This window comes from Mucor mucedo (assembly GCF_025094135.1).
Source record: "Mucor mucedo strain NRRL 3635 chromosome Unknown EV154scaffold_5, whole genome shotgun sequence".
Classification (NCBI taxonomy): Eukaryota; Fungi; Mucoromycota; class Mucoromycetes; order Mucorales; family Mucoraceae; genus Mucor; species Mucor mucedo.
Window position 1 is genome coordinate 266407 of NW_026252289.1, and position 15748 is coordinate 282154.

The 15748-nt window shown below is 36.4% G+C and overlaps 5 protein-coding genes across 5 annotated transcripts; 2 read left to right on the plus strand and 3 right to left on the minus strand.

The window, feature by feature from the left end:
• Positions 1-60: 60 nt before the first annotated feature.
• Positions 61-1641, minus strand: EV154DRAFT_492245 (ubiquitin-conjugating enzyme E2-binding protein). The gene is made up of 2 exons (XM_051599654.1): positions 1005-1641; positions 61-791 (listed from the first exon to the last, which is right to left on the minus strand). Exons 1-2 carry the CDS (start codon positions 1617-1619, stop codon positions 429-431), a joined length of 978 nt encoding a protein of 325 aa, XP_051462855.1. The 5' UTR covers positions 1620-1641; the 3' UTR covers positions 61-428.
• Positions 1642-3041, minus strand: EV154DRAFT_456191 (casein kinase II subunit alpha). Its single transcript, XM_051597368.1, has 5 exons — positions 2901-3041; positions 2635-2848; positions 2385-2579; positions 2012-2325; positions 1642-1950 (listed from the first exon to the last, which is right to left on the minus strand). The coding sequence occupies exons 1-5, from the start codon at positions 3017-3019 to the stop codon at positions 1785-1787; spliced, it is 1008 nt and encodes a 335-aa protein (XP_051462856.1). The 5' UTR covers positions 3020-3041; the 3' UTR covers positions 1642-1784.
• A 3469-nt stretch (positions 3042-6510) lies between these two features.
• EV154DRAFT_541575 (glutamate-5-semialdehyde dehydrogenase) lies at positions 6511-8200 on the minus strand. The gene is made up of 4 exons (XM_051604488.1): positions 7926-8200; positions 7362-7870; positions 7202-7298; positions 6511-7147 (listed from the first exon to the last, which is right to left on the minus strand). The coding sequence occupies exons 1-4, from the start codon at positions 8079-8081 to the stop codon at positions 6542-6544; spliced, it is 1368 nt and encodes a 455-aa protein (XP_051462857.1). The 5' UTR covers positions 8082-8200; the 3' UTR covers positions 6511-6541.
• Positions 8201-10485: 2285 nt separating this feature from the next.
• On the plus strand, positions 10486-12250 carry EV154DRAFT_411442 (Cupredoxin; the record flags this gene model as incomplete). The annotated part of the gene is made up of 2 exons (XM_051595457.1): positions 10486-12069; positions 12131-12250. 2 exons carry the CDS (start codon positions 10486-10488, stop codon positions 12248-12250), a joined length of 1704 nt encoding a protein of 567 aa, XP_051462858.1.
• A 1038-nt stretch (positions 12251-13288) lies between these two features.
• Positions 13289-15682, plus strand: EV154DRAFT_435008 (flavin-containing amine oxidoreductase-domain containing protein). Its single transcript, XM_051596777.1, has 4 exons — positions 13289-13993; positions 14047-14155; positions 14216-14422; positions 14486-15682. Exons 1-4 carry the CDS (start codon positions 13534-13536, stop codon positions 15669-15671), a joined length of 1962 nt encoding a protein of 653 aa, XP_051462859.1. The 5' UTR covers positions 13289-13533; the 3' UTR covers positions 15672-15682.
• Positions 15683-15748: the final 66 nt, after the last annotated feature.

Here is a 15748-nt window from a genome sequence, read left to right on the forward strand (position 1 = left end):
TATGAATTGGGCTACCTATTCACACGGAAAACTTTAAACTCACTCAACAACAGAATCGTATTTTTAAAAAAAAACGGATTTTTATTTTATTTTAACATTATAAATAAACCTCTTACCTGTCAAAAAAATAAAGATAAAGGCAATCAGTCAGAGCGATGAATGAAACCAATTGAAAACTTCCGAGTAAAGATCATGGCGGGATGATCCATTGTTCTCATAAAGGGCGGTAATATAAGTGTCGATTTATTCAACTTTGTTACCAATTCCTTACACACATTATCAGGATAGATTAAATGATCGGTCGACTTATCATTCGACCACATACCGATGGATCGGGTTGTTTGTTCATTCTCTTTGGTGCAATCCAGATAAATCACCTTCATGACTAAATGTAATGTGTTTAGCCCTCGAACTATACATTTGCTATCCTAAAGGTTACCTCTTTCTCTTTTCAGACTACTGGACCCGTGTGTGTATCCGTTATTATAAATAATGTTTGTATCCCAATTAAACAACCAGATCAGCGCATAAATATTTTGACTTTGGCGACCTTGTATTAAAAAGCGATGCGTGGCATGAATTTTTGCTGTGTTGATCAAATCGGATACAAGGTAATCCGTGAATTCAGGGTGTTCAGGCAATGCAGGTACGATCGTGATGCAATACTTGAAAATTTTAACTGCCAGCAGTTTCAAAGCATCATCTTCTACACAGTATTGACCTTCACCAATAACATTTTTACATTTTGAACAGTTGACAGCAATCCATTTTGTAAATGTACCACGATCCCACTAAAATAATAAAAAGTTGGTTAATATGTGACATGGTAGTAGTTTGTTGTAAAACAATGAAGTTTATAGAAAGTAAAGCTTGCTTCTATCAAACTGTTGAATGCCGAATAATCTTGGATTTTTGTATCGGTTGATGATGATATCTAACGCATCATCAACCTTCTTGAAATCCTTTTGAAAATAGTAAAAGATAAAAAAAGAAAAGGTTCTTACGTTTGTGCGGTCCAAAACCATTTTGTCGACTTGAACAGAATCCTTTAAAAGATTATCAGGGTGGATCAAGAAATACGAAGTTCCCACCAACAAGAGATTAGGCCTTGCAAGAATAGGTCTCATACGAGCTTGATGCTCTTCAGGTTTGGTTTCGTGACAGATCCAACATTCAACCAGTTCATACCAGTGCTCCGAAGGTAAATCCTTAATTTTGTATTCCACAGAGTTGTCCAAGATAGACGCATCACAGTGTTGACAATGAATTTCCTTTTTACACGTTGCAGCACCTCCTAGTAAGAGTTTAGAAGTCCACCATTCTTTAACCTCGGCTTGTTGTGATCTTAGAGGTGCTGGCGCTTTGGCTAGATATAATTTGATTTCCCAAGGAAAGAGGCCACTCTTGTCTTGCTGGATGCTGGGTGGTTGAGCAACCACTAGATTATCTGTAGTAATTTCAACTTGCACGGCATTCAAGTCAGCTACTAACTGGTCCTTGAGCATGATTGCATTATTGCTAACTGAGAGAACTTCACTCACATTGCAAGAAGGTTCTGTAGATATAGAGGCACGGAGTACGTTAATGTTGCCAAGTTCTTCTGCGTAAAAAGGAATCATTTATTTATTAACCAACGTGAAAATTTTTTCAAGGACGCGTTGCCCCTGGGACTCTTTTTGTGTGCGGCACCACGCTAAACTGTTCGCACTTTAAATATTAAGGGAACTGGGGGGGGGGGAGAGTGGGAGGGTTTGACAAATGTCTTTCTGGGCAAAATAATAAAGCTAGTTTATTATGTTTTTAAAATAAGGATGTTCCATTGCTTCTTTAGCGGTCAGTCTTTCTTGGTGATCATATCTTAACAATTTGTCTAACAAATCAAACAATTCATTGGACATGTATTTTTTGTTATGAGGGCCAATGAACTTTGACCACGGAACGGGCTTAAAGCTAATTTAAATTGTGGTCAGTACGAATGGAAACAAATACAACTCTTTTTTTTTGTCTTTACCTCTTAATAAGACCATCATAATGTCTGCTAAGGGTCAAGTTATACTTTTTCAAGTAAGCGTGTAGATCAGCCGTGCCCAAAACTTTTGAGATGACAACCAGTTGATCATAATTGTCTTGGCCGTTGAAAAATGGATCTTTGCGAAACACCATACCGGCAAGCATGGCACCAAAACTCCACATGTCGAGACTGTAATCATATAATTGAAGATCGACTAATAGTTCAGGGCCCTTATAGCAACGTGATGCAACACGTACATTATATTCTGTTTTAGGCAAATAGAAATCTGCTAACCCCCAATCGATCAATCGTAACTATGAAGATGAAACGGAACGTTATTTTCAGGGACAGCTTTTTTTTTCTGGATTTTTACCTTTCTATGTTCATGATCAATCATAACATTGTGAGGCTTAACGTCTCTATGCATTATACCCCTTGAATGACAAAAGTCCAAAGCCTTCAACAATTCCAACATGTAGAACCTAACATCGTAATCTGTAAATCTTGGGTATAATATCTTAAATTCCATATTGTTAACGTATTCAAAAATCAATGAGGGTGTTCTTGACTAGACGATTGGGTTAGTACTATTAAACCGTCTATTTTATTCGGGGGTAACTTACTTGAGGATCCCGAACAATATCCAATAAGCTAACAATATTAGGTCCTCCGTTCAGGTTTTGCAAAATCTTGATTTCTCTCTTTATCTTCTTCTTCTTGACGGGTTTTAATACTTTGATAACACATCGTTCATTCGTCTTCACATGCTTTCCCTCGAACACTTCTGAGTATTTCCCTCTGCCTACTTTTCTACATATTTCATATACATCTTGTTCGCTAGGAAACAGAATTAACAATTTTTGTCGACTGTTATTTTATTTATAATTACCCCCATTGCACCTGAAGTCGATCGTATTCATAGTAATCTGGTGTTCTTTCCAGATTAGCGTTGGCGTATACTCGCGAGACGCTCTGGTCTGTTTCAACCTCATCCATTAAAGTATCCATTGTTTACTTCAACAAAAAAGAGAAAAAAGAAAAAAAAAACAAGTAACGAAATTTTTATGTCTGCTATTGAAATAACATTTCATTGGCCCTTCGAGCCCATCTACTATCACATTGGCGTAACACTGTTTTAAATACATTTAACCATTCAATCCGTAACCATGGATATTAAAATCAGTCGTATTTAGCTGTAAAATATATCGTAAGTGTTGATCGCAAGACCCTTTTATTCTCGGTCGGGTAAGCTGTTCATTTATTCACTATGTTTGCTGTAGCTTGACTGAGACGGTTAAATTGAATTATTAATCATAATTCCGGTTTGCCTAAAACTTTGTCTGGACTCACCTTACCACAAAGTATTAACTGAGTGCTCTTTGTGTTGTATTTTACAATTACCCATTGATAATGTTTTCAACCCATAACACTAAATGTCGGTTTCAAACGCATACATGAGAAAAAGGCAATATTACAACGCAAATAACAGCCTTAACAAATTCATGCAGAATTCATACGGCTCGGGATATTAAATATCCGGCTTCAAGTCAACCTTTTTTCTACGCCATCACCATTAGGTAATAAATCAATCATAACACTATTTAGGCTGCTTTATACCAATTAATTGATATAAAAAACCTTCATCCAAATTTCAAACATCATCCCTCGTTTGCCAAACATTGCTTAGTGTATAAACATGATTATGTAGATGACTTGACAATGCTTTGAAAAATAATCAAATTTTGATATTGTTAGTATGTATGAAGATAATCACTTTTTCTAAAGTTTGATAAAATCGATCCTTTTTACATACAAAAAGGGCTTATACACATTGAAGATACATTGAAAAACTTAACCAAGTGGTGCGCACGTAACGAAACCTCACCCTCTGTCAAACTCGCTTATGGATGATTAAATGTACCAGAGTTTGAGTTATTTATATTCCCATAGTATCGACATTGATCGCGATTATTGCTTCTTTTTAATCCAGGTAACCAAAAATTGAGAATAGTCAAGTGTATTACTTGATAAAATTCATGTATAAGACCAGGCATATCTACAACAATCTTTAAGTATTTTTTTTCGACGTAATCTTTACTTCGATCTCTTATTTTGAAGCTAGCAGTAAAAATTATACTCAACTAGACTGGGTTTTTATAGGGGGCGTCTTTGCACAGTCGGGGAGCGAATATCAGTGAAGCTTTAGATCGTATTAGAAGGTGCCTATAATATTTCTAAAGCTAAAATAGAATAAAAAAAAAAGTCTGTCAGGCGCGTTTACTTGATGAATCAAGATGCTTATTTAACCAGATACTCCTATATATTCCAGCGCTTACATGTTTCACAGAAACATATTGGCTACCATTTTTCGGTACCTTCAAATAAAAGTTATCATCCTAACAAATTATTGGTTTTACTCCTACTATTGATGTATTTGGCGTTAATTTTTACACACTTCGTCTTCAAAACAGGCTCATATACTTGTCATGTCAATTATCGACTTTTGTTGACTATTCATGCAATCACATATGGTTTCGACTATTTCTCTTTCTATTAGGATGTACATTTGATGGTTCATATTCGGAATTGCGTCCCGAAAGTAAATTATATTGATCTTTTTATTAATTGACAAAAAAACAAAAAAAAATAAACGAAAATAGCGTAAACAAAGAAATTTCTATTCCCAAGTAAAATGAACCTGTCTCACAAGGAACATATCGTCGATAAAAGAGAGGAATACATATTAAGATACAAGTGTAGGAGTGCTATCATTTAAAGCGTAAGAGCTTTACTAGCGATAGCTTTTACGACGTTCTTCAAGTATAAAATGACTTTTTTGTTTATGTTATGTCATAATTTCACTTGATTTGCGAGAAGCAATCTTTTTTTTTTGCTTGCGGTAAGAGTATAAAATGCTGCGCCAATCTATTATTTATCTCTTTTCTTCTTTAACCGGGGCAGTTTATCGTTGTTAATACCAAATGGTTTAGCCTATTAACCGCGTATAGGCGATGCTTTTTGTCAGGGTTACGGCTTTTGATGAGACATGCGGCACCTTTTTCTGTTAATAGGTAAAGTGTATTGAACTGGAGGGGACGGTCCCCCCCCCCTCTGAAGTGGCTTTCTTAACCGGTTCAATTTACACCTTGCCTGTGACGACACAAAAGAGAGTATTTCATGTTGGTTCTTACTTTTACTCTTTATACCAAAAGATATTTATATTTTAAAGGTTTCTTTCTCCATCTGTTTTCGCCTGAGTAAAACGAGTTGGGGGTTCTTTTTTTCTCTTTCCGCTCACTTTTTTTTTCTAACCTTAATAAAAAAAGATGAAGGGAATGCATGGATACAAGCATCTGCGTGACCATTCCCGGGCAACACTCTTTTAGAGTGGCTAATGTGTATCTTTTCCTTTTTAATCGTAATAAAATAACGTACTTTAAACTATTTAAAATGTCTTTTATTTCTTGTCTTTCATATCCATAAAAAAAAAAAAAAGAAAAAAAAAGGAATGATTGTTCATCAAATGGTTCTACAATCAGAAAAAGAAAGAACATTTGACTACTTGAAGAGTGTTGTAGAGACTAAGTTTGAGTGTTCCAGCTCAAATATCACTTATGACTCACAAGACGTTTACAAGCGATTAGATAACTGTAAAAAAATACATGCATCCAAAAAAACATGAATGCTGCCGCTCACCAAAATATCAGAGTGTAAAAAGATGATATTATCTAATATTTCTGATACCTGGTATCACACTGAGTGGGAAGGTTTTGCGCTATTAACTCGCAATGGCAGACGAAAAATTGGAGAGTACCTTTTTTAATCCAATTTTTTACAAAATGGACGAGGTCCGATGGCAAATCTCCACCAAATGCTGTGTCTCAGGGCTTAAACTTAATTTTTTTCCAAAATACCAAATGATCCTCATCCATATCTTAAAAATTTGGATTGCGGATGCTTTTTAAGTCGGTGTAAAATGCTTCCACCTTTAAAAGTATACTGTGTACTGAAATCGCACTAATTTCCTTACAAAATCTCATATAAACGCATTACATTAATCCCTGATCGATGACTTCATTTATATAATATGCGGCCAGTTAGATAGAAGTTTTTTTAAAAAGTGGGATGTAAACGGCTTCATCTTGTGTGTTATTTTGTTCCAATTATCAAAACTTGGATATCTGGGCATTCCACCGACCTTATTATGCAAAAAACAAAAAAACAAACAAACAAAAAACGATAATAAAGAGGGCCAGAGCTACCAGTAGCAAACGATGTAATGTTACTTAAAGCAATGCTGTATGTTCAGCGACAATCCATCAAACGGCTCCCTTCAAGTGTTTGGATGAAACAGTATACTCATCATCTTGGTTTGAGGACTAACACTGGTATTTTTGTGGCCGAGATACATGTCTGCGACAGGCTTTTGATGTAAATGGAAATGGATTATCTCACAGAAAAAATAAACCCTGTTACTTTTCATATACAACAGACTTTTTGAGTGATAAGGTTTTTAATTTATTTAAGAAGTTAGATCTTGTACTCAGAGGGGGAGATAGTCTCGTGTTTGTATTGTTTCTTTCCAGATCCGAAGTCACTAGCACCTTCACCGTTACCTAACAATTTATACTTATAGATGACCAAACCCTCTAAGCCAACGGGGCCACGAGCATGTGTCTTATTAGTACTAACACCTACTTCAGCACCGAAGCCATAACGGAATCCGTCAGCAAAACGAGTACTTGCGTTCCAATAGCAGCCAGCAGCGTCCACACGAGTCATAAAGTATTCAGCAGTGTCCTTATTTTCGGTCACAATAGCGTCAGTGTGCTTTGACCCGTGCTCATTGATGTGTTCAATAGCTCCATCTACATTAGCAACAGACTTGACGGCCATAATCAAATCCAAGAATTCAGTAAAGAAATCTTCCTCAACAGCGGCTTCGATCTTGTTATCCTTAAATTCCTGAGAAATAGCATCTGACTTTAATAAGACGGCGCGAACATTCTCCTCACATTTGAGAGTAACACCAGCGTTTAAAAGTCCAGATGCAACAGTGATAAATTCCCCAGATTCTAATAACGATTCATTGACCAGTAAAGTTTCAGCAGAGTTACATGCTGCAGTATAGTTTGTCTACGTAATTTTTAAGTACCCCTGATTTTTTTTTAATCACCACTACAAGCTTACCTTAGAATCGACAACAATCTTGACCGCCTTCTCGATATCAGCTTCCTTATCAACGTAAACAGAACAGATACCATCTGCATGACCGAGAACAGGAATTCTGCAGTTTTCTTTTTAGTTTCTAGAACGCCTCAAGTCTAAAAAACTAATTGTATAGAATTACCTTGTGTTGTTTTGAATATATTTGACCAAACTATTACTGCCTCTTGGTACAACCAAATCAATATATCTATCCAAATCCAATAATGCACTAATATCTTCACGGGTTTCAACGATCTGGACAGCTTCCTTGGGAATACCGTTGGATGCAGGCAAACTGGCAAGGGCATCTTGAATAACACGAGCCAAAGCAGTATTGGTGTGGGTAGCTTCTTTACCACCCTTTAAAATAACCGCATTACCTGATTTAAGCGCTAAACAAGAAATATTGACAACGACTTCAGGACGAGCTTCGAAAATTGTCAAAAGCACACCAACGGGGACTGTTAAGCGATACAATTCTAAACCTTCGTCTAATTTAGTCGCCATGGTCACCTTCTTTGTTGGATCTGGTAATTGAGTAATGTCACTAACACCTGACAAAATAGTATCGAACTTATCACCTTGGCAAACGTCCAAGCGTTTGTAAAGAGAACTTGAAAGCTTACCAGCCTTAACCAAACCTTCGGCAACCTGAGAGAACAATAGGTTTAATTTACAAGGTCTATTCGAATGAATAGGCATTTACCTTTTTATCTTCTTCGTTGGCCTTGAAGATTTCTTCTCTACGCTCACTCAAGACCTGCTTGATTCTTAAAAGAGCTTCATTCTTTTGCTCATTGGTAATGGACTGGAGACTAACAGAGGCTTGACGGGCAGCGCGGGCAGTTTCAAGAACAGACATTTCTATTTAATTTACTTTAGAAAAAAAAAAAAAAAAGAAGGGTTCACTATGAGTAATCGAAAAAACTGGCACTAAATACATAAGCGGAAGTTAAAATATTACATAGAATTTTTGGGATATGAATACTCGAAGATTGGTTATTAGCAACCTCATTATTCTTAATGATGAACTGGACTACATCGTTTTTTACCAGCTTTAATCATATTATTATATTTCAATTACCACGGCTTCATTGATGCAGGTACTTCTTTTGCGTGATTAAAAAGGTTAAAGCTACACCTGATCTGCTGTAAGGCTACACAATGACATCAACTGTGAACCCCACATATTTTCAGATGCTGTTACAGTGAATTGCGTTTGAAAATAGAATTTTTTATCATGACACGAGAAATTTTTCTTAGCCAATAGAAATTCTTATTGAGCAATTTAATATTGAGATCAATAGATAAAAAACACCACTGTTTTTGGCGTTCTTCACGTAGTTTATGGAGTTAGAAAGCCTAAGTAAAAAGGGTAAAGAAATACTGTGTCGTCGAAAAACAGTGGTTAAAAGTGTCATCATTTTAAGGTTCACAGACACAATAAAAATTGACGAATGAGTTTAATAAATTGGTTAGAGAGGGGCTGTAAGTCCTGGATGGCAAAAAAAAAACACACACACACACACGCTGTGTTAACATTTAATGATTTAATGTACACTTGGGAGAGGGAGACTGTAAGTTACGAACGACAAAAAAAAAGAAAAAAAATCACACGAGAGGGCCGCAGGGAAAATGTAAAACTCCGTATTTTCTTCAAACGTATTTTTTATTATCACGTAAATGCGATGGTTTGCCATGTTATACAGCCTGTTCCGATTTTTGGGCAGATGAATGCTGTCTAATGGACAAGAACAGCATCCAAGATTATATTTCTCAAGTTTCAGATACAGATCCATTCGCTATATTTGGATTTTTTATGACAACTCAAGCTCCAACAATTGACCTGGCGCCAAGACACGCCGATCCAACGATGGACACCCTTTACCGTATACTCATTGATGTGTATACGAAAATCCTTGACAAGGATATCCATGATGTTAAGGAGTTAAAAAAACTAAATGATATATACTCATCACAATACAAAAACATTATGAGGCTTTTAAAGGACGAAAAAACACCAAGAAGTAGCATCATCAATTATGTATCGGAGTCGACAAGCTTTGTAACAGAACAGAATCGACAGGCAGATGGACTTCATGCGAATATTTACCGTCACCATCCCAATAAAGCAATCATTACGGAGTATCAACAAAGAATGAACTTCGTAAAAAAATTTAAAGAAAATAGAGCTGAAGATGGCCAAACGATGAATTGGGAGCTCTGCTTGCAAGAAGGAAGAGAAAAATTACAATGGTGCTACAAAAATGCGAACAGCCTCAGAGCTGGGATAACGTTAACTGGAAACATTTCTAACGAGTAGTATTCATTTAACCCAAGGCGAAAATATAAGCTTAGTTTGCCACACATACTCGTAGAGGCGGGACTTGATTTAAACAAAGAAGAAAGGCAAAAATTGATATAAAATAATTCCCACAGGTTAAATTGTAGTACACTGGTGTGGTAATTCAGACAAGTTATAGAAATAAAATAGATAAACAGAGTGTGAGCACTTTGAAGACCGTTTATAATTTTTATTAAAGGTGAAAGTAAATATACAGATTTGTTGTACCAGGGCATTAGAAGTATATATAAGAAATGTCTGAATTTAATAAATTATTGCTGATAACATTGAAGAAGCAACAAAAACAGTTACAGCAAAAAACTGTAGAGGTTGGGCTCGATATTCCCAAAGAAAATTTCCAAAATGTCGCAACATGGGAAGGTTATAAATAAGAAAAAAAAAAATATTAACAGTAGAAAAAAAAACAGCGGTGTTTTTTTATCTATTGATCTCAAGAAACTCCATTGTTAAATTGCTCAATAGGAATTTCTATCGGCTAAGAAAAATTTCTTTTGTCATGATTTGAAATTCTATGTTCAAACGTAATTCACTAAATAACAGCATCTGAAAATATGTGGGGTTCACAGTTGATGTCATTGTGTAGCCTTACGGCAGATCAGGTGTAGCTTTAACCTTTTTTATCACGCAAAAGAAGTACCTGCATCAATGAAGCCGTGGTGATTGAAATATAATATGATTAAAGCTGGTGATAAAGCAATAATTGCAGCAAGCTTATTACCTGTTTTTCTCTAAGATGGCGATTGACAACTTATACCAAAATAGATTTAAAAGACTATACCTTTTTTTTATGCTATATAAATATTAGTTATATTTCTTCATATTCTATTTGTTATTTTAAGAGTAAATGTTTATGTTCCGCAGTCATCCGACAGCCATCATGATAGCCGCTGTTTTAGCCATGATGGTTGTTACTATCTTTGCTTTAGAACAAGATGATAGCACTAGGAGATCCGTCAAATCATTTGAACTTAACCTCAGTCTAGAGTATCTTAACCCGGATTGCTATAATACGTCTTTTGCTGTTATGGTGGTTAATAATCAATTTCCTGCTCCTGCATTGCATGTTGTAAAAAACGATGTAGTCCGGTTCATCATTAGGAATAGTGACGCTGCTAATAATCAATCTTCGAGTATTCATATCCACGGCATCAGACAATACGGTACAACCTTTTCGGATGGTGTAGCCGCTATTACCCAATTAGCTATTGCCCCCGGACAGGAATTCATTCAAGAGTTCCAGGTGTTGAATCAGTCAGGTACATACTTTTATCACGCGCATATGGGTGTTCAAGATGATACTATTACTGGGCCTTTTATTGTACATGAAGATGAAAATTCTTTTTCAGCTGCAACTGAATTAATGACACCTGTAACTGAAGGGATTTACACTTATGATGAGGAGCGTATCTTGCAATGGACTGAATTTTGGCATCAATCAGGCTATGACAGAGAGAAATACTATACAGGCTCTTCCTTTATTAATGATAATGGTCCTGATAGCGTTTTACTTAATGGAAGAACCGTATACAACAGTAGTGCGAGCCAAAATGACGGCGAATGCGCTGGTTTCAGCTATATTAATGTAGAGCCTAACAAGATTTACCGTTTTCGATTTATCGGTGCCCTCACTTTTCGTATATTAGGTATTTTTATACAAGACCACAATATGACATTAATGGAAATTGATGGCGAATATGTCGCTCCTTACAACTTGAAATATCTTGAAATTGGCGCTGGGCAAAGAATGTCTGTTTTGGTCAAGACTGGTAATTATCCTGCTGGCAGCTTGTTTCCCATAGCCTCTAATTTCAGATGGAAAATTAATGCTGATGGTTTTACTGAAAATGGATATGGATATTTACGTTACGTGAATGCTACAACTCCCACTGCAACGATTATTATGGATAAGCCTGTAATTGCAAATTTTCCTGCCGATATTTTTCCAGCCATAGATATACCTGGATGGGTACTTCGAGATGTGAAGCCTTTAGTATCAACAGAAAGGGACATTATGATTTTGAATAGAACAGCAGATCGTACAATTAAGCTTTTTATGCAACAAGTCACTGAGCTTGATAACACAACACGTTTTAGAAATAATAATAGAATGCATGTTCCTTGGGGGAATTCATCTTCTTCTTTATTGGAACAGGTTATAGCTAATTCTCTCGGTACAATTGGTACATTGGATGTAACCGACGGATTCTCATTGAGTCATCAAACATATCCTGTAAATTTTGGAGAAGTTATTGACTTTGTCTTTCAGAATAGCTTCAATGGAGACGGTGTTTGTGTCGCTCATCCATGGCACACTCATGGTCATTCTCATTATTTGATTTCCGAAGGCGAAGGTGATTATCTCCATGAGACTGATAAAGATATACGTTCATTTGCCGACCCATTGCTCAAGGACGTTAGTATTGCTTATCCTGCGATTGTCAATGGCTCGATTGGTTGTGGTTGGACCAAAGTTCGAATTCTCGCGGTAACTTTACCCCGGTATCAATTATTTAATTAATTACTAACTAAAGATATAATAATATTAGGATAATCCGGGGATATGGGCTGTCCATTGTCACATCACAGCACACATGTTACAAGGAAAGATGATCATACTTGAAGCAGCCTCTGATCTAATAGAGTCAACCAGGCGTGTATTTGTTTAGTAAGCATTGTCGCTTATCATTTGAGTAGCCGATAAAAATATCTTTTTTTTTTTTCACACATTTACATAAAACAGCCTGTGATTATGTGATTAAACTTGTTTTTTGTTTGTATGGTCTGTATTGTTTGTATATTCAACCGAGTCACCTGATTTACATGTTGTTGTAACAATACAAGATATTCTGAAGAACATCCCCGTTATGTACTTTACAGTATGTATTGCTCAAATTTAATGACATAACAACACAAAAATCCGGGGTTATATGTCACCTCTCACGAATTAATCTCGTACTACCAATGTTTAAAACGGGAATATATTTAGTGAGTGGATATATTTCTTTAATGGATAAAAACAGAAGCAACGTTTGCATAAAGTCAGAAGTTGTTCTAGAATACAGAGAAATAAATTTTTATTGGGAAGTTACTGTAAACCCTTTAGTATTCTTTAATATATTTATGCCCGTGTTTCAATTTAGTAACATTTGGTCACATCACGAAATAAAGTTTAAGCTTTTTTATATTTTGCAGAGCTCAATTTGTGCTGTTGCCTATAAGCATAAAACTGCATTGTTGTAGGAAAAAGACAAAACCTAAACCATGTCAAAGTTTTCGCCATGCAAACATTTACGTACGGTGTTCATCAGATCTAGACAAAATCTATCAATTTGACATAAATTTTTTTATTATAGTCAATTAAGATAGGCTACATGAATAATCCGCCGAAATGCAGAACTAGATAACTATTAATCCATGTTGATTAGATACCCTACAATAGATATGTATATTTAAAAGGAAGGAAGAAAACTTCCATGCGATTGCTTGTGCAACATCCGGTCTTCGGCGGAACATTGACTTTATGCTGAGAAAGAAAATATCCTATAATAGCACAATGTTTGTTGGTTTCTCTGAAATAGAACATGCATTGATGTCTTAAATAAAAATAATTGCTCTTAATAAAGCACTTTTATACAACTTCAAGCCCACAATGTCTAAAAACAAGTGAATTTGACTAGTTTAATTTGATATGTTCTAATGTGACACCAGAAGATAGCAATTTATATCATTATCTACTTGATAGGAAGCTGTCTGAGAAATGCAACTCGTAAAACACCTGAAGTCAATCTACTTTTTTTTATCAATGTTATCACCCGGGACAACATATACGCAAGTTATTCAGCTACCACTACCAGATAAGACTGTGATCGACAAGCATATCCAATTCATATATAAAGGAGATCATAAAGTAACTTTTTGATGAAAACATTATCCTTCTCAATACCTCAAAATGAAAACATCTCTTTTCTTATTAGCTACCGCTGCTTTGCAAGCCCTTGCTGCTCCTTCCGCTTCTGATGCAAAGCTGTCTGTCAAGACAGCCCTTGAGGCTGACTCCTTAGCCAACATTTATCTCGACTACGGTACCCAATCTTTTGAAGGTAACATGGTTTTATCGTATGGTTCTTGTGAAGACGGTACTACTACTGAAGAAATTGGTGAATTTGCTGTGACTTCTGAATTCCAACCCGAAAAATTCGCCTGGCATGTTCCCGCTGATGCCCAATCTGGTTGCTTAATTGCCAAGGATGAAGCTGGAAACATCATTGCTCAAAGTGAGGAATATCATGTTGCCAAGAAGTTCTCAAAGCGTGGTCATCCTGAGCTTGCTGACATGTATTTTGATGCTGTTGATTATCACAATACCAAGAAGGTTGCTAAGCGTGCTGCTGCTTCCAAGAAAAACAAGAGTAAGTCTTTATAGCATTATGACAGGATCATACGTTAATCATTTTTTAAATAGAAATTGGTATCGTCGGTGCTGGTATGTCAGGTTTATTCAGTGGTTTCTTGTTAGATCAAGCTGGTTTCCACAACTATGAAATCTTGGAAGCCAATAACAGACTTGGAGGGTATGTTTCATTACAGCTATAACACGAAAAAATAAAATAAAACTAACCTTATAATTTCAGTCGTGTTCACACTGAATATTTCGACAAGGCTAAGATTGCTTATCAAGAAATGGGCCCAATGCGTTTCCCAATTGAATACAACTATAAGGGCAAGACTCTTCCTATCACCGATCATCAAATTGTTTTCCAAGTAACTGATGAATTAAACAAGCTTAACAAGAAGTCTCACCATGTCGAGTATATCAAGTGGTACCAAAGCCGTGACAAGTAAGTCTTTTTATCTTCTGTATCTTTGTAGATAAAGATAAAATACTAATATACCTTACACAGCAATTTGTACTACAAGGATGGTTTCCGTCTCCCCGATGGCTCAATCCCAACTCTCGGTCTAGTTAAGGCTAATGCTACTATTGTTCCTGCTAGCGTTGATCTTTCCGATTTATCTGATGCGGTCTCAAAAGCCAGTTCTGAGTTCCGTGATGAAAAGTGGACTGAATTATTGGGTAAGGACCTGTATGCTGCTCATGAAAAGGCCATGGAAGAAGGCTTTGATGATTGGTCTGAAGCTGGTTGGTTGCACAACAAGATGGGTTTAAGTTTGAATGCTACTGATTATGCTACCGGTATGGAACCCACTCAAATTTGGATGGATATGTACGATTCATTCACTTTCGGCGCTTCCACCAATTGGAGAACCGTTCAAGGTGGTTTGAACCGTATTGCTGAAGCCTTTGGTCCTGTTGTTGGTGATAAGGTCAAATTCGGTATCTCTGTTAGCAAGCTTGATTTTGATGGCAAGAAGGTTTCAGTATCATGGAAGAAGAATCCTTACGATACCAAGTACAAGTCTGAGACTTATGACAATGTGATTGTATCTGCTCCCTTTACAATTGTTCGTAACTGGCATCTTCCCAAGCTCGATTATACTCTCAATTCCGCCATTCAGCACCTCGGTTATAGTCAAGCATGTAAGGTTGCTCTTAAATTCAAGTCTCGTTTCTGGGAGCACTTGGATCGTCCTATTATGGGTGGTTGTGATTCTACTGATTTATCTTCCGGGTCAATTTGTTATCCCGCTAATAACATTGGTACTAAAGGACCTGGTGTTGTCTTAGCTAGTTATGCCAGTGGTGATAAGGGTCTTCGATTTGCAGCCATGACCGAAGATCAACATGTATCTAATGTTCTCGCTGACTTTACCGAGCTTCACGGTGATTTGGTTAAGAAGTACTATACCGGTAAATATAGCCGTGTCTGCTGGATTACGGATCCTTTCCAAGCTGGTTCTTGGGCCGATCCCTTGCCTGGTCAACACAAGTTGTACATGCCTTCTTACTTCAAAATGGACAATGGTTTGGTCTTTGTCGGTGAGCATACTGATATCAAGCACGCCTGGATTTCCGCTGCCCTTGAATCTTCTATCCGTGGTGTCGTCATGATCTTGGTCGAAAATGGCCATGTTGATGAAGCCAAGGCTATTGTCAAGAAGTATAATGCCAAGTGGATGAAGATTTAAATTGAGTAGAGCTTATTTATTTCTTATATTTATACATAATAAAAACTATATTACCACATTATTTATTACCGATGAAA